General features: G+C 42.3%; 1 protein-coding gene across 8 annotated transcripts in view; it reads left to right on the forward strand.

Annotated features, from left to right (window-relative positions):
• Positions 1-864: 864 nt before the first annotated feature.
• Positions 865-27,997, forward strand: part of FAM120B (family with sequence similarity 120 member B) — a 42,474-nt gene continuing 15,341 nt past the window's right edge. For 4 of the 8 annotated variants that reach the window (XR_009557363.1, XR_009557364.1, XR_009557365.1 and 1 more), the window contains exons 1-6: positions 867-1,096; positions 4,217-5,273; positions 5,546-5,726; positions 7,903-7,998; positions 12,495-12,667; positions 14,632-14,724. Coding sequence is in view for 1 of the 8 variants with exons in the window: in XM_060272836.1 (XP_060128819.1) it covers positions 4,254-5,273; positions 5,546-5,726; positions 7,903-7,998; positions 12,495-12,667; positions 14,632-14,724 (1,563 nt within the window). In the remaining 7 variants the exon portion in view is untranslated. Of the gene's footprint in view, positions 1,097-4,216; positions 5,274-5,545; positions 5,727-7,902; positions 7,999-12,494; positions 12,668-14,631; positions 14,725-27,997 lie in introns of all 8 variants that reach the window. The other 4 variants (XR_009557361.1, XR_009557362.1, XM_060272836.1 and 1 more) reach the window with 2 other exon arrangements.

Genomic DNA, 27,997 nt, shown 5'->3' on the forward strand with positions numbered 1-27,997 from the left:
GGCTCCCAACAGAATATTAAAAACACGATAAAACATCAAACATTAAAACACTTCCCTAGTCTTCAGATGTCTTCAAAAAGTCAGATATTGTAGTTGTTTATTTTTTTGACATCTAATGGGAGGGCATTCCACAGGGTGGGTGCCACTACCGAGAAGGCCCTCTGCCGGTTCCCTGTAACTTCGCTTCTCGCAATGAGGGAAACTGCCAGAAGGCCCTTGGAGCTGGACCTCAGGTGTCCAGGCTGAACGATGAGGGTGGAGATGCTCCTTCAGGTATACTGGGCTGAGGCCATTTAGGGCTTTAAAGGTCAGCACCAACACTTTGAACTTTGCTCGGAATGTACTGGGAGCAAATGTAGGTCTTTCAGGACAGTTGTAATATGGTCCCGGCGTCTGCTCCCTGTCACTGGTCTAGCTGCCACATACTGGATTAGTTGTGGTTCCCAAGTCACCTAAAGGTGGCCCCACGTAGAGCGCATTGCAGTAGTCCAAAGTGTTCCTTCGCAAGGCTGCATAAGATGCAGAAATACTATCCCACCCCTTTATTTGCATGGCCGGGGGCGGAGGGGGCGTGTACCTGTTGAATGCCTGGCTGTCCCGCATTTCTGAATGCCAACATCATGGGGTTCCTGTCCTACCCCATATAATTTTAACCCTGGATCGCTTGCTGTTGGTTTCTCTGTTTTGGGGGCGGGGTATGACCTGCTCTGGAAACAAAAGGGGAGCGTTTAGGTTACATTACTTTGAAATCCTGCGGGCAAAACCTTTCTCACAATTTACTTCTCTCTCCGCGATTTCTGTTTGGGTCATGAGGCGTAGAAGAGGGGAGCGTTCACGCCTAGACTGAAAATAAAACGCCATCGCCCTTTTATTTTACAGCGTACATCATACCTCCATCCCGTAAGGGTCCAGTTATTTTAAAGCACTGAGAGCCTAATCCCTTGTGAGGCTTTGCGTTAATTTCCGACGTCTTTCCTTCCCGCATATGGCTTCTGAGAAAGGCCACCGGGATCCGGAAGTTTCGCGAGAGACGCCTGCAGCCCGTAGCCCCTTGGCGTCGGTGTACGAAAGGAAGCAGAGGCGGCCGTGGAGGCGGGTTAGTGGCGTTGTCTGCGCGAGGGTGGGGGCGGGGGCGGGTGGCTTCTCTGCTTAAGGCACAACGTGGGTCGTTGCCTGTCTGCGCCCAGATAGGGGGACAGTCAGGTGGCCTAGTGAGCCTCTCAGACAAGGAATTCTGTTGAGAGGTTGTGCCACCTCCATTTAGGGGACTGGATATTCATAGTCGGCCTTTGGCAGTGCCACTCCTTCTTACCGTATCTGCCAGTTTGTCATAATATAGGCTGCTTTCACAGGTAGCAGAATCAAGAGCTCATCCATAACTGTGGATCAGGGCCGAATTTAGGTTTGATGAGGCCTTAAGCTACTGAAGGTAATGGGCCCCTTAAATGTCCAGCTGTCCTTTGTCAACAACAAATTGTTGCTGTTTTTTTGTGTTGAGTATATGCTATATCTATGGACCGAATAGGTATCTAAAGCCATATGCACATGCAATATATAGCCATTTGCACATGCCTATACTGTATATAGAAATGAGCAAACCAATGATATTTTAGGGCTAGCAGGCAGGGCCCATTACTTACATCATAGGAGCCTACACAACACGAAACACTGTTGCTCTATGTAGGTTTTATTTTACTTGTTTTTTATCTTATATTTTGGAAATGTACACCCAGTTTTTCCCCCTTTAAATTTGTGGGGGGTTCAAGAGAGTGGAGCCCTAAGCTATAGCTTGTTTAGCTTATACGTAAATAATAATAATAATTTATTATTTATACCCTGCCCATCTGGCTGGGTTTCCCCAGCCACTCTGGGTGGCTTCTAACCGAATATTAAAAACAGTACAGCATCAAACATTAAAAACTTCCCTAAACAGGGCACTGATGTGGATAGTAAGCTTCCTGTTACCTCCATTAATTCTCCATGTAGGTAGGACATTCTCACTGCCTTCTCCCTCAATCTGCATTTTCCCCCTACCAGGGATCCTCCAAAAAGAGGGTGTGAGGAAATTTGAGTTGAGAGAAGGGAGGCAGGTGAGGAGGACACTCACATCTTCACTGTTTCAGGTCACCGGGCGTAGCTATACTGTATGAATAGTTTCTGTAGGTATTTGAGACATTTTAGTGGTGATGAACTGAAACATTGGACACGGTTCTGTGAAGAGTTTAATTATGCCCATATTTAATTTCCGATCTCTTATGCACAAGGTTTCAGGCCTCAGTTAAGCCTGTTATAGCAAATCTTAGAACTGTCGGGGAGTGTTCATTTAACCGGGAAGGAAGCTACAGCGTCTTGTTAGATAAATCTGTGCACCCGAGGAAGGGCATTCAGTAGCATCTCTGAAAAAGTACTTTCATGATAGTTTTAGATTGTGTTGGGCTGCAATCCTATACCTCATTACCTAGGAGAAAGTCCCATTGAACTCAGTGGGACTTAATTCTGAGCAGACATTGCACTGTTTTAGTAATATATCCGGGTGTTACAATGAAAAGGAACTTGTAAATTGCACATGAAGGGATGGGATTTTTGAACCATGAAGTTAGAAAGTAAACCCACTGTCAGCTTTTAAAATGGAAAATTAGCAATCCGCAATCACCTTATTTGAGTAGCGTGTACTGAATATAACACTTTGTAGGTGCTTTGTAATTGAAAATGTGAGAAATCAGTTGTGCGAAAGATAGACACCAGCCTAATTAAAACTTGCAGTGTATTTCTTCACTGTTTGTGTTAGAAATGAGGGAAATTTCTTTTCAGTAATGTAAAAAAGGAAGAGAAAGTCTTTCATTATTAACTGTAATCCTGAGCATACTACTCAGAGGCAGTGCTTTTTTTCTGGGGGGGGGGATGCAGGAGTATGCATACCCCTAAACATTTTGTGAATCTAAGTTTGGCCTCATTGAGGGGCAGTATTTCAATATGAGTAGGAAAATGAGAGTACCCCTAAACATTTTGTAAGGAAAAAAAAGCACTGCTCAGAGGTAAGTCTCATTGAGCTTAATTAGGCTTATTTCTTATAAGTGTGGGTAGGATTGCAGATAAAAGTTCATTTTTAAGGGAGGTTCTTTTAATATCATGGCTACTTAAAATTTCATTTGTCTGATTTCTCATAAGCATTTTGGAAACAGTTTCTTTCCTTGCATTAACTGAATGATAGGAGACTGTACCACTGGTATTTATACATAATTACTTATCTCATCTCATTGTGAGCCCATGAATTTAATCATGTAATGTAATTTGTTTAAACATCTACCTGACTATTTAGAGGGCGCAGTGTGTAGGAAGTGTCAGTGAAAATTAGTTGTCCAGTCTTTTGTGAGTGGAAGCACTTCTCTTTGCCTAATGCCACCATGGGGTACAACCCAAAAAGGCCATGGGCAGGTACCCCCCCCCCAAATCAAGTAAATCAATAAAAATGAAACTAACTGAGGTTCTGTCCGCCTCTTATGAAGCCTGCCCCCCAACATAAATCCTGGCTGCGCCCACGAAAAAGGCTGTGTGCGCACCAGATTTAGCTTACATGTCAAATGTTAAAAGGTGGGGTGGGAAGCTAGGTCTTATAGCTGAAGGGTGGTTTTCTACCTTCAGCTGGTGGCAAGGGTACAATGGGGAGAAAAAACCCGAAATAGAGATATGATAAAGACATGGGCCAAGATCCAAAGACCTACTTTTGGCATGCAAATCCTCCATGCCACATCACCAAATTGCTTTCAAAAGTCCGATCACTTTCAAAAGCTTCCACTTTCAAAAGTTAAGGATGCCATTAGGGAAACACAAGTCTTAACCTTCTTTGGATATGTGGAACAAGTTAGATCAGGCATCCCCAATTCCCATCATCCCTGACCACTGGTCCTGTTAGCTAGGGATCATGGGAGTTGTAGGCCAAAACATCTGGAGGGCCGCAGTTTGGGGATGCCTGAGTTAGATGGTTCTTTGGACCCCAGCCGTTATTGATGAAAGTTTGTTTCGTTCCCTTCTCTCAAGAATCCAGATGCGTTGCATCCACTGCGTGCCATGGAAGAGCAACCCTTTTGCCAATGAATATCTTTTAGAGTTCTGTGGATTTGTGTGGCGTTCATTGCATCCCTCTTACGGTAGCCTTCCTTATTGAAATTGTCCTCGGAATGATTTGTCTTACTGGTTATGTGTTTCGTTTCTTTAGGTTATTGAAAAAACTGAACTTCACGTGTCGCTGCAATATGGGTGTTAAAGGCTTGTATTCGTTTGTGACCAATGACTGTCCAGGTGCATGTACAGCAGTAAACCTGAAAGTAGTGGCAGAAAAGCACCGCAGCAAGTACCCTGGGTCTACTCCTGTCCTTGTGGTAGATGCCATGGGTTGTATTCGAAAGTGGTACACAGCAGAATCGTGGGTTTGTGGTGGCCAGTGGCGTGAATATCTTTCTGAGCTGGATGGTTTCATAAATACATTTACAGCAGCTGGTATCAAACTTGTGTTTTACTTTGATGGTGTGGTGGAGCAGAAAAAGCGAAGTGAATGGGTTGTGCGGAGGTTGAATAATAACAAAGAAATAGCCAAGATCTTTCGGTTCATCAAGACCTATAAGCGCCAGCCTGGGAGAGAAATGTTCTTTATTCCATCTGGGTTGGCTACTTTTACACGCTTCGGCTTGAAGACCCTCGGTCAAGAGACAATATGTTCATTGCGAGAGGGAGACTATGAAGTGGCATCTTATGCACTGCATAACAACTGCATGGGGATTCTTGGAGAGGACACAGACTATCTGATTTTTGACACTGCTCCCTATTTTTCCATTAAGGAGCTTCACTTGCACAGGCTAGATACAGTGATGTTCTCAAGGCAGAATCTCTGCAGCAGGTTGGGCCTCTATCCAACAGATCTCCCTCTCCTTGCCTGCATCCTTGGCACAGATATAGTACCAGCAAAGGTTATGGAACGTTTTCGGAATCAATGTGTCGCTTCATACTGTGCAAAAAGCCAGGGCTCTAATGAAAAGAGCAGCGTGATTTTAGCTGTGGCAAACTATATTTCATCTATTTCACGTTCATATGGTAGTTTGATAGCTTTAGCAGAAAAGTTGCCTTTGGGATCAGATAAATCCCTACTTTGCAATGGGATAGAGTCTTATCTCCTGCCTGGGCAGCAGTCTCCATGGCTTCCTTGTGACTTCTCACATCGCTCAGCGGCGTCAGTCGAACAAGAAGTGCCCCTGTGTTTAGATCAGGAGATCCTGCAGGTAATTAAGCTCTTGAAGTTTCTTTTTGTAGAGTTATGAATGCCTTGTTGCAACTTGGACTTATGCACACACGTGTGTGTGATACATGCATATATTGTATTAATATCATTTGCTTTATTACTCAAGACACTTGTTTTTTGGAGAGGAGGTCATTTGCCCTTCTCTTGTGCTAAATCTTCTTTGGCATCCTAATGCTGTAAAATAGAAAAGAACCACAAATACAAAGTCACGGAAGTGAAAGCAAATAATATATCTGGGTCTCTTGTGAACAGTTAGCTAAAGAAAAACATGTGAGAGCTGAAAGCCATACGACGTACAATGTCATGTGCAGTGGAGAGATTGAATGCAGCAACACTTTGGAAGATGAAGATGATACAGAGCTTCCTGGACAGGCACTTATCTTTCTCCCTGCCCGTCGGCATATCTATTCCCTTCTGCTGGAGTCTGCAAAAGGTAAATACTGTGCTGGAATTTATAGTGCAATGTAACTGGTCCTACTAGAAAGGGCTGAAAGGCGTTCTAGTCCAAAACGTATGAAGGGCACCAGATTGTGAGCTGGGCCACATTTTGATTCACAGGCTTCTCAAAATATATTGTTGAAATGTAAAATCTCCCAATCCATTTTTGAGAGGCTCACATCTGTATGAAATTTAGGCCTTGATGCTATAGGCATTCTACATGAAATTAGTAAGAAGGCCATTAGAAATCATAAAAATAGGAACAGGGTGCACCTACATGTCAGTGCATTTTTGAACCTTTAAAGGTGGTTATTCCCCCCCCCCCACTGCAGTAATAAAACAGTCGTGAAAGTTGTTAATGATCAGAAAGCAGAGCAAAACAATTATGTTCAGACTAGCTTTGTTGGTTTTAAAAAAACACACCACAGAAACATTGGGTTGTTTGAACAAAAATGTGATGTTTATTCATGGGTTGAAATAACTATTGTGAGTTAGGTTGGAGGATTGATCCCAAAGTGTTACTTCCTTTAAAAAAAAAATCAGTTAGTTATTCAAGCCTGAACTATATGGTCACTGGCCAGTCACCACAGAAACAGAATTTGGAATATTAAAACCATTTATTCTTACTTAAAGCTTACAATATATACTGGTATATAGAGCAACGTAACAAATTCATATGTCAAACAAGATAAACATTTGAAAATAATTCCAAATATAAAAACGGGGAAGAATAGTTCCAGTACAGATACAGACTGTACAATAGTATATAGTTGCCCCTGCCTGGCCACTGTGGTTGGCCTGATCCTGCTAGGCTAGACATTTGTTCTGTATCTCAGGGTGAGGAACCTTTCATCGCCAGAGAGCCAGATGTTTATCTCTCCCACCCCGCCAATCCAAAGTTGGCAGGTGAGCAAGGCCACCCACCTGTCAATCACTTGACATCATAGTGATGCCGGGTGTGGGACAAGTGGTTGTGGTTTCCTGAAAATGGGCTTGTGGGCCAAATGGGGAGGCCTGGAGGGCCACGTTTGGTCTGTGGGCCAGTGGTTCTCCACCTTTGCTATATCAGAGGGAACTTCCCTGCAAAGAATTGTCTCGTGCAGAAATACAAGAGAGAGTCTTGAAGACCTAGTTTGTTTGCAGACAGACTGACAAAATATGGGAGCAAGCGGGGTAAGATGAACTGGGGCAACTTAACGATATGCTAACGCTAACCTAAAGGCTTCAAAGCTACTATGAAACTTGGTTCAAACATCCACATCCAAAACATGGTAGTAAACTGGCATGGTATTGCAACTTCTATTCAACACTGTCACAATAGCTTACATGGCATGCCGAGGTAGATAAGTCAGTGCCTACTGCTGTCTGTCTTGTCGTATCACAGCTATGTGACATCTAGAATTAGGGTACAGTCATACCTTGGGTTGCGAAAGCTGCGGGCTACATGTTTTCAGGTTGCGCTCTGTGCCGAACCTGGAAGTACCAGAACGGGTTACTTGCGGGTTTCAACGCTTGCACTTGCGCAGAACCACAAGATGATGTCATGTGCAGAAGCGCCAAATTGCGTCACGCACGTGCGCAGGCGCAGCGCTGCAGGTTGTGAATGCTGCGGGTTGCAAACGCGCTTCCTGCATGGATCACGTTCGCAACCCAAGGTATGACTGGACTGTATTAAATACAGTGGTACCTTGGTTCTCGAACTTAATCCGTTCCGGGAGTCTGTTCGACTCTCAAAACCATTTGAAAACCAAGGTGCGGCTTCTGATTGGCTGCAGGAGCTTCCTGCACTCAAGCGGAAGCTGCGTTGGATGTTTGGCTTTCAAAAAACGTTTGCAAACGGGAACACCTGCTTGCTTTCGGGTTTGTGGCATTCGGGAGCCAATTTGTTCGGGAGCCAAGCCGTTCGAGTAGCAAAGTACCACTGTATTTCCCTTTTCACGCCTAAACGCTCTTGAATTTTAACAGTTCAGATCATTTGGCAGTATAATCCTATGCATGTTGACGCAGAAGAAAGTCCCACTGTATCTAGCCAGACTTACTCCCATGTTGGTTGGATATGGGACTGCAGCCTTTATCTATATTTTGGTGTGTTTGAAGAGTAAATACGGTACTTCCAACTGGAAAATGTCAATTCTCTTATTGGTTCATTGACCCAATTCTCTATTCCTTAGATGTCAATGGAACCTACCCTGTAGTAAAGGAGTGGTTTGTGTACGCAGGGAATTCTCTGAAACAACCGGACTTGGTACAACCCAAGGAACTCCCAGGTAGAATGAAATTTCGTTTTATATTGAAAATCGATAACTAAATACACAATACTTTGCTTTCAGATATATGCAGTGTGGATTTAAATGATATTTAAGGTGATTTTGTTTCAGAGAGCCAAACAGTTTTGATAAAGCCAGCCTACATAAATGCATTTATTTCTGATATATGCAGCTTGCCAGAATGGCTTTATAGGCCCTCAGGGAGGCTTTCGACATCTAAAAACAACAAACATCAACCATGAGAATTCAGTGGGTTAAAATACAGAAATACAGCACTGAAATAAAATTTAAAAAATGGCAGCCAACACAATTTCCAGAGAAAATTTGAAAAAAGACCCAGACAGAATCCACTGTGAGTAAATATTTGTTTAATACCACCCCAAGTCATTGGGAAAGGATTGTAGTTTAATGTCTGCAGAAAGTTCAATCCCTGACATCTCCAGGCTGGGAAAGGCCCTGGAAAACTAGTACCAGCCAGCATTGATAATACTGAGCTAGATGGATCAATGGTTAGTTTTGCTGTTGGACGCTGCAGGTTGTTTAAGTTATCTTCTTAAATTATTAAATTTATAGTATTGAAATGTGGTTTTGGAGTATGTTATATATGCTATTGTTTTTGTAGTGTTCGGTTGAAATGCATCACTTTTCCTTTGCTGCATGCCATTTTGAGCATGATTTTTGTGTGTGGAAAAGCAGCATAGAAATAAAATGAATGAATGAATGATTGACTTGGTATAAGGCAGCCTCCTATGTTACATTAAGGAATATAGAAAAAGACAGCGCAGGCACATTCTTAACAAGAGTGAGTGAGCTTCATACGTCTTCATTCATTCATTGATTGCATTCCTGCAGAGAGGTGGGAAGGGAAATATTGGTGCACATGAGGAGTGATTACAATGTGCGGATGAGAAAGAAGCAAAATAACCACTAGGAAAATAATATACTCTGGATGTGAATGCACCCCAATGCCAAATTCTGCTCTAGCTGAATAATGTGGCTGAGACAGAAGAACTGTGCCGGTGTCTGCACTGCACTAGTATGTTGTTGGGTTAGTTACATGTTAGATAGGTACAAATGCTGAAGAACCTGTGTGTCATCTGATCTGCAGGTGTGTACTGTTAGCTGTGCAGTCATCAAGTATCTCTACTGAATTTTGAGTGGGGTCAGGCATGGTGAAAGTGTAGAGTGGTTCCATCTCATTTTTCTCGCTTGCCAGTAGTACAGACGTAGATTTGGGAGAAAGAATTTTGCATCTCATAAGATGGAGGAGTTTCCTTCTTGGGCAGAGGCAATGACATCAATCCATCACTCTCTAAACTTGCTCGTAAAAAGGATTATTTGGGCTGAGTATAAGCATGAGAAATTTCAGCCAGCAATGTCGTGGAAGCAAGGCTTTATAATACCACCCTATTTGCTAGCAATTCAGTAATGAAAAGCTGTTTTATTTCAGTGCAGACTAGTAAGGAAGGAAAGAACTTGCAAAGTTTATTTTCAGTGGTCTGTTCCAAAACAAATATTTTTCTAAAAAAAATCAGCTGGCCATATTTGTATGCCTTAAATTCTCTCATGTCGGTTTTATCTGCAGCATCAATCTGTAGCTCACCAAATAAGGAGGTTGGCAGTGTGTCACTTTCAAATCTAAAAATGCGTTGGTAGGAGGTTATTGACTGAATCGCAAAGTCAGGGTAGTAAAAACAAATGTCACATTCTGTTTACTTGTTTAAAGAGTATTTTTGGAACATATATAAATGTGCACCTATGTATTTCATCTACATTTCTTTTTTAAGGAAAATAAAGATAGGTATGAAATCTTGCATGATTGAAATGAATAATTCAATAGTGTCACCGTTTTTACTCTGTTTACCTTTTCAGATGTTTTATAAATGTGTGAGTTTTCTCCAAAAAGATTCAAGTACAGGGTATGTTTTCATCTGGATCTGTGCAGATGTTGTTAACTTATACTTGAAGGTTAAAACCTAGTCAAGGACGATTGAAGAATAGTATTTTTGAGAGATGCAGGAGTGCTTAGACTACCTTCAAATGGATTAGTTGACAGGGTGATGCAGGGGCGGAGCTTCATGCTGCACCACCGGGGGCGGAGAGCAGGCGCGCTGTCCCCAGGGACGTGGGGGCGGGGCGCGCTGTGCGCAGGAACGGGCGTTGTGGAGGCGCACGTTTTGGGGGCGTGGCGGACAGCCGCAGTGGCACCCCTGGGATCGCGCTGCCCGGGGCGCCCCACCCCCACCGCCCCTATCTTCCTACGCCCCTGGGGTGATGGTCTGTAGGCTGTCCCCCACCCCACCTCTTTCTCATTGCCTGCTCATGAGAATAAAACACATGTTTTGGAGAACCGTCTCCCCTCATGCTGTTGCCATGTTGGGAAAGCCACTACATTATGTGTGTGCTCTGAGATATCTGGCAATTCACTCTCCTTGGTAAAGAACTGCTTGTAGATCTTCCCAATAGAGGACGGTCCACTCATTTAGAGGTCCAAACCACTGGGCTGAAGGGGAAGAGCTGTGTTTGACTCCCATAAGAATTCTGCTCTCTGCACACATATAAAGAGAAATGGATTACAGGTTTAGAGAACATCACTGTTGCAGAAATGTAAACGATGTATTAGGGCTTTACTGGGAACAGGCATATTTACATCAACTTTTATTTATATTTAGGGCAATCCTTTTTATGTTTCCTTGGAAGTAAGTTCTTACCATATTCACTAGGAAGTTAGCTCCACTGAGCTTATTAAGAGTTTGGAGTAAACATGCTTAGGATTGTATTATAAAACATTTAAATGATTGCCAGCTTTACTAATTTCAATGGAAGTTTATCACACTGAGTCTTTATGGTGCTCTTTTAAGTTTTTCCCAGTTTGAGTAATATCCAGATAAGCTATGCAGAATACACTCATTGAACTCACTGAACTTTTATTATTTTTCTCATACAAGTTTAAGGGGGTTTGCCTAAAAAAAGGTCAACAACTTACAGGTTTTCCTAAATAAAGCTCAACAATCTTGGGAGTTTTGTTTTTAAAAAAAGCTCATCAATTTTCAGGGTGTCCTGGTTTTTACTTTTTGAAATATGGCAGTATATATAAATATATATATATATATATATATATATATATATATATATATATATATATATATATATATATAAAGTGGGTCATTGAACTAGCAGACTACTCAATTTTTGGGCAATTGAAACTCTTCTAGAAAATTGCATTCAGTGGTATTGCTCAAGCACCAATTTTCTCCAAATCTGAGAAGCCATTCTTCAGAAATTTCACACTGAGAAGATATGAAGGAAAACCAACATGAGGGTGATGGACAAAATATTTATTTTCTGTTTTGTCTCCCTGGGCAAAAGCACCATTTGGTTAGTGAGTTTTGTTGGCCAAATAAACAAACATTTATTTCACCCCCTGTTTGACACCTCAACACTATAGTCATTTATAGTGGCCAGGTGGTTCACCCAAAGGAATGCATCTCCTGTTTGTAATTAAAAAGGAAAGGCAGATGTGTTACTATCTTAACTCATGTTAAAACTGACATCTTTGTCTATCTGAAAGGCTGGGCAAATAGTTTTATGGCAGGAATTTATCTAAATACAGCTTTCTAAGCCTTGTATTTGTATTTCATACTTTATATAACTCACTTTGATAGTGGAGGGAAAGTAATGCAATAGCAATCAAGATTTTGGTCACTGGCAATAAGATATAAGACAAGTGGTATAAAAAGGAGTCTAGAAGCAGTTTACACATCTTTATATGTTCATGGATGCATTATGACTGCATGCTTTAATTCTTGGCAGGGAATAAAATAATGAACCCTGTTGTCCTTCACCGTTAACATGAGGCACAAGCGAGTTTTCATTTCAAGAGACAGGCCTTCCAGGTTGCAGCATGGTTGGAATAATAGCAGCACACCAAGCACAGAGGTGACATGCTGGGAGAGGAGACATTGAAATGGGTCCTTTGGGGAGTGCTTGCGCACTGTTTGGTGCTTGGATTGTAGGAGCCTAACATTTTCAAGAAAAGGGAAGTGAAAGGATCATATCATCGTTGCTAAACGTACATCTTTGTTAAACGTGCAGCTGAGTGAAGTTTTTCACGTGTGCAAACAAATCCATTGTATAAATAGCACAACCTTTTCAGCCCTGTAATCCTGTACAACTGTAAGATGCAATTTCCCCCTCTATGAAATCTTATAGAGATCCAGGGCAGCTGTCTGGGGTCAGAGTGGCAATATTTTTTCATGTGTCGTGAATCTTGATTCTAGGTATATTTGCATTCTAGCTGAGGGGGGCAATGTTTTTGTTTGTTATTTATGGTGTGTATTTTTGTGTTTTTATATTGTAAAGCACGCTGTGATCTTTGGATAAAGGAATTTAACTAATTATAATAATAATCTCTAAAAGGTGAGGTGACTAATTCCTGTTAAAATTTAGTTACAGCTTGCTTCTACAATGTTTAAAATACTGGCTTTCTTTTCTAGGTGGTACTCCTAGTTTGAGATCCCTGTGGCTCAGCAGTGGACCCGAGACTGAAAAGCTACGCCATTGGACATTTCTGGCATGCTTTCAACTGCAAGAAATAGCAGAGGAGATCCAGGCTCTGGAAGGTTCTGTTGCTGTTGTCTGCTGCTTGTTACTGTACCTCTTCCTACAAGTAAAGAAAATCCTACTTTTGTGACTTTCCTTCTGTCTGCAGCAGATCTATACGGATTAGTAAAGGGGTAGCTAACACGGTATCCTCATGATGTGTGGACCACAATACGCAACATTGCTAACCACTGGTCATTCATGTAGGGGCTGATGCAAATTGTAGTCCACAACATTGCAAAGCTTCGGCTATCCATGGATTAGGACAGGCATCCCCAAACTGCGGCCCTCCAGATGTTTTGGCCTACAACTCCCATGATCCCTAGCTAGCAGGACCAGTAGTCAGGGAAGATGGGAATTGTAGTCCAAAACATCTGGAGGGCTGAAGTTTGGGAATGCCTGGATTAGGACAAGTATGTTGCGAGATTGATTTAACTGACGACGATGAAATTCTTCTCTAGGAAGTCATTCTAATGGTCAAACTGCCATGGAAATAGATTGAGCTTTCAAAACAAAAAAGGAGCAAATCTATGTCTTTCTGGAAGATAGTGATGACAATCCAGAAAGCTACTTAAGGTTAAACTTCCCCGGGTTTCCAAAGCAGCTTGACATGCAGTGTGAACAGAGGCTGCTATTTGAAAATCTCTGATGTACAGTAAACCCACATCTTACACACATTTAACCTATGCAATTTCAACCATATGTGGTTGAACGCGGGCTGGGGAGGGGAAGGCTCAGAGGTGGGATGAAGCTTGAAACCCCAAGTGGACGTGGCGCGAAAAGAGCTCTTAAGCTCTCGGCCTTTCTTCCTGGGAAAGTCCAGCACAGCGCTACTTAATTCATAGGAAAAGAGATGCGAGGCGCTCTCGAATGGGAGGCACACTTCATTATCTGGAAATCCTTTTCCTTAATCACTGATTGCTCCGTGTGTGTAATAACTCAATGGAGAAAGAATGTACCCTTTACATGCTCAGAGGCACTTGATTCTTCCCATCTTTCAGGGTGGGTCCTTACGTACAAGGCCTGACTCGCCATTACTGTAGAAGTCATAGTAACAATTTAAAACTTTCGAAATAGACACAGATATCCATCAAAGCAGTTTCCCAACGGTATAAATCCCTGTAGCCTGCAGCGAAGAGGCAACTAAAGGAAATTGCTGTCACGTGAGCTTTTGTTCCTTCCTTTGTCCCTCTCATTCAGATCCGATTGCTTAAATTTCTTCGCCTTTCTATCCATGTTTCTATTAATTTAATCAAAACATCAAGGAAGTTATTTAAAAAAAAGGTAAACCCCTTTCCCCTCAAGCTTCAGTCCTGCATTGCATGAAATAACTACTGATTAACAGAGCAAAGAAGCAATCCTTTGTATAGTAGTTGTACAGTTGTTCAAAAGTAATATTTGATGGATTGCACCTAAAATGCTTGAAGCAAATTATTATACCATAAGCATGCCATCTGTCTGCGAATTCCCAGAAACCACTAAAAAGCTTCAAGTCAAACTGAGAAACCCCCTTAAAGCCTGTAAGGGGTGATTTAGCTGTAATTCCTGCGTTTTAGGGGGTTGGACTAGATGTCCCTCTGGACCCTTTCCAACTCTGCAGTTCATTGTTTCTATGATTCCATGCTTAATAATTGGCTAAGACACAGCAAGTGGTTTGTTAATTGCAGCCAAGTAAGTTTTCCCAACAAGTGCAAATCCTGTGTTTTCTCAAATGTAGGAATAGGAGAAAAAGCGCAGCATTATGGAAGGCCAATGGGAAGTGTGAATGTCTCTGTGGTTCATTATGAAATCATCAAAGAAGATGGGAGAGAGGGAACCTTTAAACTGATCCTTGAGCGCAGGGTGGTGAAGTTAGTGGAAGTAGGGCAGAGGAACTAAAGTTGCGAAAGCCTCCCTCGAAAATTGTGTTTCAAAGAACTACAGATGAATAAGGCCATGGTGCAAGACTGGCATTCCTGTAGCAAGGAATTTAGATCAAGGGGGAAAGTATGAACTTTTTACATAGCTCTGAGCTAAGATTTTCCCCCCTAGGTTGACAGCCTCTCCTTGGAAGACTTGAATGCATTTCTAGCTCAAACTCTGTGCCTCGAGGGGAAGTCAGCTGCCCAGCTTGCACGCTTGCAGGTACAGACTTGACTCATTTACTAATGCAATACCAGTGGTAACCCCTAGATGAACAGCACAGGGCTTTCTCTTTGACCTTTACTCTCACTCAGTGGTATTGAGGAGATTAGATTTAAGGGACAGGATGCCATTCAGTTATCTTCGTTTATTTGCACTCTTTCGTTACATAGACAAGGATCCAAGCCTAAGCCCCTATACCAAAGATTCAATGTGACCTGCCACATTTAAACCTTCAGCTTTCTTATTTACTGCCACCCCAAAATAATTGCCCTTCGTCTGCTCAGCCAGGATCTCATTCAAGCTCTTCCCCCCCATTAACTTGACACTGCCTCCTTCTGCTTTCAAATTAGAGATGCCGTGGAATATTCAGATCCCTTCATTTTCCTGGCTTGCCTAGCTCCTCATAAGCCTCTTAGCTTATGAGGCATAGTGATCTAAATGATGCTGATTATCTAGACCATATCACTGGGACACAGGATTGGGCCTGCTTTGTTCACCTTGGCTGATAACCTAAAATAGGAATTGGATGGGAGGAGGATTGCATCCCTCTTAGTTCTCCTGGACCTCTTGGTGGCTTTTGATGCCATCCACCATGGTAAATTTCTGGGCCGCCTAGCTGGATTGGGCCTTGGGGCTTGTATTAAAATGGTTCTGTTGTGGGGCTACAGTCCTTGGCATGCGGTTTCTCTCAGGGTTCTGCCTTGCTTCCAGTGTTATTTATACAAAAGTACTTGGGAGTTTTGGATTAACTTGTCATCAGTACGCTGATGATATTCCACTTTATAGCTCCTTGCCAAACTATGGCCAAAAAAGTAGCTGATATCCTTGAGCCCTGCCTAGATCTTAGTGAACTGGAAGAGAATGAACAAGCTGAGATTTAATCCAGAAAAGCTGGGCATACTGTTTGTCAGTAGAAAGTCTGACTTTGGAATTGGGATTCAGCTTGTTCTGGGAACGATTGCACTCGCCTTGAAAGATCAGCTTCCTAGCTTATGGGGTGCTATCCCTGGATTCCTGGGTTGTATTTGCACAGTTACATTCATCTCTTAGACATATCACATTTAGACTACTTTAGTGTGTTCTATACAGGTCTGCCCTTGGAGGTTGCCCAGAAGCTCCAGATGGTTAGGCTAAACAGTATCAGGAACATAGTACTCTGATACTGAAAGTTCAGCACTGGTTAGTGGTTACTGATTGTTTTTCAGGCTTCATTCCCCTCGGGGGAAAGAATCTTTCCCTACTCCTCAATTTCAAATGGCACAACTTTTTAAATTTTCTCTTTAATTTTCTTTTTAATAGTGTAACTACTTGCAATGTTTTAAAGGCAGCTTTATTGTTGGTTCCATGTTCTTAGGCTATTTTTTATTGTTTTTTGACCTGTTGCACACTGCCCTGGTGGTTTACAGAAAGCGGGTATAAAAATATTAAGAATAAATAATGAAATTACGTCGAAGCCTTTGCCTTTAGTTCTCAAAGGAGGAAAAGAAGGACAACCCTGTAGAGAGAGTACAGGCTTGGATTTGAACACTCAGTTCTTAATTTAGCCACGAAGCCTATGTCTCCATAAAAAGAAAAGTTTCCCATGTTGACCCATAAGAAAGATTCCAGGAGCTTGCACACTATTTCGTGATACTTTGATTAGCCCAATAAAAGTTATAGATAATATGGATTTTGGAATGTATCTCTATAGTTCTCAGTGAATTGACATAGTTTTAAGGAGAGTCACTAGCTCTTCCCTTGCCCTCCTCAGTTTAGGAATAGCAATTCTGTTTAGCAACTACAGAGTGTTACACACTGTTCTCTGTTCCACTAGTCGGGTGCAAAGCCCCCTGCCACTGCCCTCTCTGTAAATGACGACAGGATCTTCCTTTTTTCAATAAGCAGCTTGGTGTATAAAGGAAGCAGCAAGAGACTTCTAGTCAAGTGACCATAGACTTCTCCTGAATCAGCATTGCGATACTTAATATATTGGTTGTATAAACTTAAATGGAAAATTAGCGTCCTGTGAAAAAACAAAAAACAAACAAACTCATTTGCAAGGAATGTGCATAGAATGTGATGTTGCTTGAAATTCATGCAGTCTGTGCCATAGTTATTTAAAATTTTACCCAGGGCACGTGGCTTTATTTTATGGTATACAATCTGTGCTTTTTATCCCTGCCTCTTTAGCAGCTGCAGGCATATGCTGCTTACAGGGGAAGGAAGTTTTAAACATGGGTGGGGTTCTCTACTTAACAGTGGAATTTAAGGTTGCTTTGAAGAGACACACAGGGCTATTTTAAATGCTCCCTCTCTTGATAAAAAGGTAAATGAGCCACATGCAGGTCGTGTGTCTGTGCCATTTCCCATTGTTGGCTGGCGTATTTACACTGGAATTCCAGTGTCTTGTTGGTACCTGCCTTGTTCCCCCCCAGCCACAGAAACATCTTTTTTGGTTTTTTGGCATTTACGTTGTCTGCATTCATCAAGTATTTTTATGCCCTGCAGAATTTGCATTACATCTGCATAATGCAGGAGAGAAAACGAACACCATAATTAAACCAGTCTAGCTGCTAGCTATAGGAAAATATTTCTCTTTGTGGAAAAAGTATCGCACATGAGCACAGGATTTTCTGTTTCAGAATCTCGAAGGGCCTGGCTTCATGGCCTTATTGCCATAAAAGACATAAAGCAAATGGAGCAATGCATGAACATGAAATGCTGGCATATTTTATAGATGGGTTAATGAGCACTTTTAAATAGATTTGTGGACGGATCTGAAGCAACGTTTATCTGAATGACTTTCCCTAGCTGTAGGAGTGTTTGATGCCTTGTCTCACTTAGAGCAGAATATTATGTGAACAATCTCACTTTAGTGCTTACTGTTTTTTTGTTTGTGTGTGTGTGCACGCACATGTTTCTGTGGGCACTTCTAGGCCAAAAAATACCAATTTTAGGATATGTTTGTCTCAGTGTCCTGATGGCCCCCAAAGATGTCCATATCCCTGCTGGAAATATGATTTCAAAATTTTATTTTCAGTGCAAAGAACTACACAAGATATTGTCTATTTTTATTGCATAATGTATTTTATGGATAAGTATTCAAATTTAATAAATAATAATAATAGAAGAGAAAATAATATTTATGTGGCAAGTAGCTCAATAAATTCCATATAAAATTACTAACTTGTATTAAAATAACAGATAAAAGTATTCACAATCTTTTTTATTTATGATCACTTTATTTGTTCTCCCCTTCTCTCTTTTCATGTTTTTATTACAATTAAAAAGAAAAGTCAAAATGTACTGTATTGCAGACCATAGGATTTATTTTAGCTCTACTCTGCTTTTGCCTTGCTAGTAAGCTAGAGGGAGAAAGAAAGAGAATAGCCAGGTCTATATGTACCAGAACTCAGTAAGTTTTTTGTTCTGTCTTAGGTTGCAATCAATAGGACTTACCTCTGATAGTAGGGGAGCATTTTTTGGTGAGAAATTTGTGGTACAGTGTTGGGGTATGGTTCTTCTTGAAGATGGTCCTCCTGTGGTTCAGAATCGACATGTTAACACACCCACAAAAGCTGTGGGTTGGTGATGGTGGGCTATTTCAAAAGGGTCACCATCTCACTCGGAAAATTGGCAATATCTTCCTCATGTGCTACTGGATTGTACAGAACCATTCATGACTCAGCCTTAATGCCGTGCTTTGTAACTTTACAATGGGTTTTGATGGATATGATCTGTTGTCAGTGCTTCCCCCCTTAGAAAAATAGGTGCTGGTACTCACCATGAAGTTCTAACAGTAAGTGCCTCACTTTTTAACACCAACAAAAAGAGGTGCTAGTGCTGTTTGCCCTTGAGTACCCCCTGAAAAAAAAGCACTGTCTGTTCTTATGATTGTAAGTGCAAACATTAAAAAGGAGGCATAAATATCCCCAAGAAGAAATGTGTCCCCATATCATGCCACAAACTTGCCATGGAACACATAAATCTAATCAATTGTTCCTTGACTGAACAGGCATGTACAGAATTGTTGCTGCAAATGAGTCTAATGACACCTATCGCCACTGGTCAATGTAATGCTTTCGATCTGAACAATTCCAAGCTGTTGAATCTGCCGCATTATTGATAGTAAATGTCAAAATGGTTGTTCTCCCCATGAAAATACAAGCTTTATCTCATTTGTTAAAACAGGAGGGGGGGAAGGAAGTTGAAACAGGTTCAGGAAAAGCAAAGCAGTAAACTCATAAATGTATCTCATAAAATGATCACTAGCTTCAAATGGAACTCTTCAAGGTTTTAAATAAATTTTGCAGTGTGAACCTAAACCATAAAAAATGGTTGACACTCTTAAATCCCATGAAAATTTATGAGACTGAAGCAGTTCCCTGTGCACAATTCCTCCTTGATATTATTAAGAGTTAGGCATGCTTTAATAAGGCACTATTCAGAATGGTCATAGTTGTCAAAAAATAATCCTGTGAATACAGAATCAAATACAGTAGCAGTATTTTTAAATATTATGCTCTTGATCTAAAGAGTGGTGTAACAAGTGCATGGAGATAATATTTTCTTCCTCATGATTCTGAAATCATCCAATGAAATTGAACAGTGGGAGATTCAGGATAGACAAAAAGAAGCAGTTCTTCACACAGTGCCTAACTAACTGACATTTGCTTCCATAAGATATAATCATCACCAACTTAGATGGCTTCAAAAGGAAATTAGACAAATTCAGAGAGGATCAGGTTATCAGTGGCTACTAGTCACGATGCCTTGAATGCTACATCCAGAATCAGAGGCAACCTCACCTGTCACTGGGAACAACTGTGAAAGATGCCTATTGCCTTCTTGTCTGTTTATGGGCTTCCCATAGCATCTGGTTAGCCTTGCCGTTCCTTGCTTTCAAAAATGCAGAGAAGCTTCAGAAGCAGGTATGACGCAAGAATTGCTGATTTAAATAAACCAGACTATATGATTATGTATTCAACCCGAGCACACTGAAAGAATCCCATTCAGGCCCTAGCCTATGTTTTCTTTATTTTGCCTTTAAAAGAGAGAAGGGATCATTCTGAACAAATTGTTAGCAAATTGCAACTGTAGTCATTATGATTAGGAAGGTGAGTTGGGTGTGTAACTGTAGGCAATTTACTGCACAGCCCTCTGCATTTCCATTGATAAACAAGTCCCATTGAGTTCAGCGTGGCTCACTTCCAGATCAGTGAGTGTAAACCCCGAGAATGAGTCCCATTTAGCTCAGTGGGACTTGGAACAATTACCTGTTGGATTGCACAAACAGTGAACCAAATGAGTGGAGCCCATTTCAGGTTGACTGCTTGCCAAATCCAATGGCGAAAATAGGGGGAACGAGAGCTTCAGAAGGCTGCACTACAAAGCCCCGATGGAGGAAACTAGCAACTGCAGGAGAGTTAACATTCCCTGTTAAATATTACCCTGACTTCTGGTGTGATTGGTATGTGATGGCTAGGTTGAAGAAATTCTGAAAAGCATTCTTTCTTTAGGCTAATCTTAAAAAGATCATATGAAGAGGTAAGATGTGTTTACCTGGTTAACTTATAGCCAAGCCATGTCCTGTTTAAGAGGTGACCTGCACTCTTAAGTGGCAGGTGCTGCCTAGACTTGGGTGTACGATGGCAATGGGGGGGGCGGGGGGGAGAGAGAAGGAGCCTGCAGTAAGGATGCCAAGGCACTGGCACCTGCTTGTCAACTGCTCTTGTTGCTCCCCCACTCCCAAGTCTGCACCTGCTTGTCCATACTTCGTTACTGATGGAATGCATGTTCACCTGCCTAGGGGTTCAGGAGGAAGGCCAGTAGTAAATTTGAAAAGAATGAACAATATATGGGGCACAGTCCATTTGCTTTTTCCCCTCCTTCAGCACTGAGTGTACATACTCTCTGGGTGGCTTTCACCATAAAACCCAACAAATAAAACAAGGAAATTGAAAAACACAATAGAATCATTGCCGTAACAAAGGTCTGGGAAAATAAAAAGTCTTTTGGCTGGCGCGGTAAAGGCAGCCAAGTGGATGGCGTAGGACCCTCCCTGGGGAGAGGATTTCATCAATGGGGTGCCATCAATGGGAAGGCCCTCTCCTCAGTTGTCACCCACCTTGCTTCTGATGATGAGATACCTGGAAGAAGGCCTTGGATGATGATCTCATTGGACAGGCAGGCATCTGAGGGTGAGGGTAAGGCAAAGGCGCTGAAGGCTTGAAGCCAGAGGCTGCTATGTTTTGTGGAAAGAGCTGAATTTAAACTCATGGCTAAGCTGTAGAAAGGTCAGTACTGCTAGTACTGCTAAGGGCCACAATATGAACACAGAGCATGCTCACTCAAATATTATTTACAAGAAAGCAGTGCAGAAACTATTTGTGCACCACATCCATACTATCAAGTCAGCCTTTATAATAATAATAATAATAATAATAATAATAATAATAATAATAAATTTTTATTTATACCCCGCCCTCCCCAGTCAAAAACCGGGCTCAGGGCGGCTGACACCAACAGAACCACAATAAAACATAAAAACAATTAATTAAAATACAGATTAAAATACAGTATTAAAATTTAAAGTGCAGCCTCATTTCAAGTAGGCCATAAGTGGCTGACACCAACAGAACCACAATAAAACATAAAAACAATTAGTTAAAATACAGATTAAAATACAGTATTAAAATTTAAAGTGCAGCCTCATTTCAAGTAGGCCATAAATCCAAGCCATGAGGGAGGAAAACACAGGGGTCAGGCTGAGTCTAACCCAAAGGCCAGGCGGAACAGCTCTGTCTTGCAGGCCCTGCGGAAAGATGACAAATCCCGCAGGGCCCTGGTCTCCTGGGAAAGAGCGTTCCACCAGGTTGGGGCCAGTACTGAAAAGGCCCTGGCTCTAGTAGAGGCCAATCTAGCCATCTTATGACTCGGGATCTCCAGAATATTATTGTTTGTGGACCTTAAGGTCCTCCGCGGGGCATACCAGGAGAGGCGGTCCCGTAGGTACGAGGGTCCCAAGTCGCATAGGGCTTTAAAGGTCAAAACCAGCATCTTAAACCTGATCCTGTACTCCACCGGGAGCCAGTGCAGCTGGTAAAGCACTGGATGAATGTGATCCCGTGGCCGGGACCCTGTAAGGAGCCTCGCCGCGGCATTCTGCACCCGCTGGAGTTTCTGGGTCAGCTTTAAGGGCAACCCTGCGTAGAGCGAGTTACAATAGTCAAGCCTGGAGGTGATCGTCGCATGGATCACTGTGGCCAGATCGGGGCGAGAGAGGTAAGGGACCAACTGCTTGATGCGGCGGAGATGGAAAAATGCCACCTTTGCTGTGGATGCAACCTGCGCCTCCATGGAAAGGGAGGCGTCAAAGGTTACACCCAAACTCTTGACAGAAGGCGCTGGTACCAATTGAGCCCCTGCAAAAGATGGGAGTTGGCCCCCCAACCCCATGTCGCCCCGACCTAGCCAGAGGACCTCTGTCTTCGAAGGATTTAACTTCAGTCGGCTCCCACGTAGCCATCCAGCCACAGCTTCCAAGCACCTGGTGAGTGTGTCCGGGGCCGAGGCAGGGCAGCCGTCCATCAACAGATAGATCTGGGTGTCATCAGCATATTGATGACAACCCAGCCCAAAACTCCGGACAATCTGGGCAAGGGGGCGCATAAAGATATTAAAAAGCATTGGGGAAAGGATTGCGCCTTGCGGGACTCCACACACCAAGGGGTGCCGCGGCGACAACTCCCTCCCTAGCGCCACTCTCTGTCCCCGACCTGAGATGAAGGAACGCAGCCATTGTTGGACTGTGCCCTGAATCCCCACGTCAGCAAGGCGGTGGTCTAAAAGGTCATGATCGACCATATCGAAGGCTGCTGGCAGGTCTAAAAGAATCAGCAGTCCCGACCCACCTCGATCCAGCTGTCTACGGAGATCATCTGTTAAGGCTACCAGAGCTGTCTCGGTCCCATGACCAGGGCGAAAGCCGGACTGAAATGGATCTAGAGCCTATGTTTCATCCAGAAACCTACCAAGCTGTTCGGCAACCACTCTCTCAATTATCTTACCCAGGTACGGAAGATTCGAAACCGGGCGATAATTGGATAGATCTAAAGGATCTAGAGATGTTTTCTTTAAGAGTGGACGCACTATGTGTGCTACAGTTTCCGTACTGAAGTGTATGGTGACATAATCCCTGATGGCACTGAAAGCTGTAAAACTATCCCATAGCCCTTTAGTGATTGGGTCTTCAAAGCATTCTGCCTAACTTTGACAAAAGGGGCACTGTAGACTCTATTTCTGTGTTTGGGGACGAAAATGGAATTGATCCCTGCATCTATGAAGTTCCATGCTTAGTTTTTGTTGTGTGCAAGTAGTTAAAGGATGCAATCTGGATCTTCAGCACTATTCTAGGATGAGACATATATGAGTGGGGACAATAAGCCTTTCCATTATGAATAAAAGGTAAAGGGACCCCTGACCATTAGGTCCAGTCGTGACCGACTCTGGGGTTGCAGCGCTCATCTCGCTCTACAAAAGCCTCCATATGAAAGCTATGTTTCATGCTCCCAGTGACTCGCTGAGATACAGTATTGACTAACATTAAGAACCCACAAAGTTGTAGTGATCTGAGATGCACTGCAGAGGTGCGCCATACTTTTTCCAGGACATGCTTAGCTTGAGCTAGACACTTGTCTGTGATGTGTCAGAGAATTCAGATAGCTAGTCCCTATACGAAAAGAAGAAAAAGCAGTGTTGAGAACCGATTCAAGAATTTTGAGTTCTTTCTGCTTTTAAAATAGCATATTACAGAAAATAGCATATTACAGTTTCATAAACAAAAGCTAGCCCTCTTTTAAAAAGAAACCCCATCTTTAAAATATTAACCTTTATTCCCTGTTGCTGTAACATCCCAGAACCGAACTGTTTCACAAAAATAAACGGAAGTGTGCACTTAACTCCCACCACAAGCGATTAAAATTTCCCACCACTGATTAATATTGTTCAGTTCCAGATTCAGTTCATTGATCTATTGGTTAAACCAATTAAAGCTTGCAGCACTACAAAAATGTCACACAGGCCTGCTTTGCATGACACGTTAAGCCAAACCTTGGCTTAGGGAGACTGTGCAAGGTCATGATTAGGGACAAGGGAGCGTAGCCACAAGTCCCAGTTTGGACAGTCACCTTGGCCTGGTTCAGCCTGGCAGCAAAAAGGACCAGAGAAGAGAAGAACAGCCAAAAGCTCTTCCTTAGAAGACCACACAGTCATGTCGTCCCAGTAAGCCAAGTTTGGCTTTAGGAATCTCTGTGGTGACTTTACCCTGTCATTCTCCACTCATCTGCATTGACTGTATATTACCAGCAGCAGCTATTATTTTTAGTGCTGAAGAGAAGAGCAATGGGAAGCCACGTATTTTGTGGCTTGTTTCTGTCTCTTTACGTGCTACAGTTAATTTGAGAAAATTATTTAACTGTGGCTTCTCAACCCCCAGCAAATGGCAATACATTTTAGTGCCCCCCAGTATAGCATGATTCACTTACTAGAGTGCGGTGACTTAAAGGGTCACCAATGCAGAGTATATTGCAGTGAAGATAAGATATCGCTCACAAACTCCCCCTTCTCACATACTTGCAGATTGTATCTTTTTAGTTCTAATTTTAGCTTTGTGAAATTAACAAAAGTGAAGGAGCGACCTGTGTGGACACTTTGAAAGTTATGGTTCAGGTTGCTATCGCGCCGTGCAAACTTGCCCACAACAGAAAGCAGGCCCAAACAGACATTCAATTAAGGTGCCACGGGCAAGGCTGGCCTCAAAACAAATGGTGCCCCAGGCAAGGAGCATCCCCACGTTTCCCCCTCCATTTGTTCAGCATTTAAATACCTTATTTCTTGCTGTGTTTCTAGCCCATTTCACAACTCTGATCCATTATCTACATCGTATAAGTCAATGAAAATGCAAGCTAGGATCTGTAAAACTGTATTTGTTCATGCCATATAAACTTTCTGTATTAGTTGTTTCAGCTGCTGAATGACTTGTTGAGTCTGGCCTTCCTGTCACCCTACATCCCAGGTGGTTGCCTGGCCCTGAATCTATCCATAAGCATATTGCAGTCATGCCGTGAATGGCTGCATGTGAATCGATTAATGGCGAGACCACTGTATATATAAGGCAGGCATAGGCAAACTCGGCCCTCCAGATGTTTTGGGACTACATCTCCCATCATGCCAAACCACTGGTCCTGTTGGCTAGGGATGATGGGAGTTGTAGTCCCAAAATATCTGAAGGGCCGAGTTTGCCTATGCCTGTTATAAGGATTTCCTGCATAGCCCATACCTTCTAGCCTGATTTGAAAACATTTACACAGAAAGCATCTGTAGTACATTCATAGACTCTATACAAAGTAAAAGAAAACTGTGACACTCTGAAGAACTTTATTGTGATAGCTATTAGGAACTAATCACATGTATGAAATAAAGGGCCTTGCAAAGGTACTGCCACTAAAATAAAGCTAAAGATCAAGGTGTATTTGGAACAAGATCTGCAACATTGTAATTATTTGATTTCTTGTTATCCCTAGTTCTTATCTTGTTTAATTTGATTTTTGCTGCACTATATATGCCTTTATTTAATGCTTTATTTGTCAGGAAACACAGTACCACATCCGTCAAGAGCAAGGTATTGTTAAGTGTAAAATATTATTTCCTTTATTGGGTAACCCTTCTAGGTGTGTTGCACCTGAGCAGATTGTCAGCTTGCTCAAGGTATTTTTGAGAGTTTGCATTAGTGTTTTATAGATATCTAAAGAGATGTAGACAGGTATTCTCTTTCATTTTAGACCTAGAGAGGTTTTACATGGAAAAGATTTTGCTTGTACTTTTCCTTGCAGGGCTGATCATTTTATTCATTTTGTAACTAATAGGTTAACTTTAACCAATCATACTCTGTACAATCATACTCTGTACCATAGCGGGTGGCGCTGTGGGTTAAACCACAGAGCCTAGGGCTTGCTGATCAGAAGGTCCGCGGTTCGAATCCCCATGAATGGGTGAGCTCCCGTTGCTCAGTCCCTGCTCCTGCCAACCTAGCAGTTCGAAAGCATGTAAAAGTGCAAGTAGATAAATAGGTACCACTCCGGCGGGAAGGTAAACAGTGTTTCCATGCACTGCTCTGGTTCGCCAGAAGCGGCTTAGTCATGCTGGCCACATGACCCGGAAGCTGTATGCCGGCTCCCTTGACCAATAAAGCGAGATGAGCACCACAACCCCAGAGTTGTCCGCGACTGGACCTAATGGTCATGGGTCCCTTTACCTTTACCTTTGTACCAGCAAACACCTGCCTGCCTCCTTCAGTTTATAATAAAAACATGTTACAATGTATATTCATTGTGACATTATGAAAACTGTAATGTTAGATATAGGTATAGACAGATATGTATGTAGGCCACATAGTCTGAAAACCACTTTTCATGCTACCTGTTTGTACTTGGGTGTCCATACTCAAATACAAATTATGTACTTATCCAGTAAGTGTAAACAGCATGCATGTTTGGTAGGAGAGGTGTGTCTTCTCAGAAGTGGAATTTGATAACAGATGGGATGGCTGCTTTTGAGTTTCAAAAAACAGACTTTGCAGGACTTTGCAACAGCAATAATAGCAGTTGCCTAGTACTCTAGACATTTTCAGAGCATTTTGTTTCAGTATGCGCTGCAGAAAGCCAGATCAGCATTTTCAGTCCCATATTTCAGATAGGGGTGTGTGGCTTTCTTGAGGCCACTTAGTGAAAGCTCATAGCAGAGGTGAGATCTCAACTGAGGATTTCTTGTCCACACAGCCCAGTCTCTTAACCCCACCCTCTCTTAGCTTGTGGGATATGTGTGTACAAGGGAATGGCCCATATCAGCATGAAAAGAGCCTGCTAGATCAGGCCAATCGCCCATCTACTCCAGCATCCTGCTTTCACAGTGGCCAACCAGATGTTTGTGGGAAACCAGAGAGCAGATAATGAGCAGAAGAGCACTCCCCCCCCATAGTTTCCAGAAACTGGTCATTGGAAGCATTGCTCCCTCCATCTGTGGCAGCCGAGCACAGCCATTGTGGTTTTGCATATCTAATTCTCACAGTGTACGTGAGAAGGATGTTTTCCGCTTGTGCTGGTCATCAACTGGTCCACACGGCAGGTGGCACAATCCATCTATCCCTACTCAGTGTCAAAACGGGAGTGCAGGAAACCGCTCTGTGGGGGGTGCCCCAGAATGAATCCCTTTGAGCTTAAGAAGTGAATTTAACTGATTTGGGTTTTGATTAATAAACAAGGCTCTGTTTGTAGTGAGTCTCTTGCTGTGTTTTTGATTTTCAGGGTCTTTTCATGGGACACAAAAATGTAAAGCGATATTGAAATCTTTGTTTAGGTTCACTCCAGAACCTTGGCTTACAGTAAATATCAGTTTTGTTCAGCCAAAGTATCACTTTACACAAATCTGCCAATGAAGCACAGTAAACAAACTTTTCCGAGCATATATAAACCCCAAACTGCTGTTCTGTTTACTGTTAAATATTTACTGTGTGAAGCATTAGGGATATTTAAGAACTGGTTATTCTTGTTTTGTCCTTTCAACGGATGCCTTAGTTGGTAAGACCCTCCTTTTCAACTGCATTGTGTTTGCTGCTACCTTGACTAAGCAGGAAGGACTTAACTTAAGCTTTAGTCTTTTGGGTATATCCTACCCTTGTTCCAAGGTGCACAAGATGGCATGTCCCCGTCCCCCCCCCCCCCCCCCAGAATTGTACAAAATAGATTAAGCTGAGAGACGGTGAACTCTGTCACTCTGTCAACCATACCAGCCGGACATTAGTAATGTCCATAGTTCTAAAATCTTAGATACTCAAGCTGGAGGGTCACTTTTATAATGTTCATTCTACCATCATGTGATCTGCTCATTTGCATGGATTGATTTATCTGACTGACATCTTATATTTACTGACTCTTATATTTATCCTTGTCAACATTCATTCAACCTTTATTGGCATAATCCTTGTCAACATTTCCCTCATTGCAGGCAAAGGTACCGGTAGGTGGATACGTGCCACTGTTCGCACCAATGAGGTTCATCCTTGATTTGGGAATAAGCCAAGTTGCCCTTCAGTTTTTTACTTAACAAACTCTAACACCCATACAACCATCTGGCTGTAGCTGTCAGTCATTTAATTAAAGCATCTACTGCACTTTCTTCTAAAGACATCTTTAACAGGTTTAAGATTACCATTTGAAGTCATTGAAAATAACCTAAT

The sequence above is a fragment of the Zootoca vivipara genome, chromosome 3, assembly GCF_963506605.1.
Source record: "Zootoca vivipara chromosome 3, rZooViv1.1, whole genome shotgun sequence".
NCBI classification, from domain to species: Eukaryota; Metazoa; Chordata; class Lepidosauria; order Squamata; family Lacertidae; genus Zootoca; species Zootoca vivipara.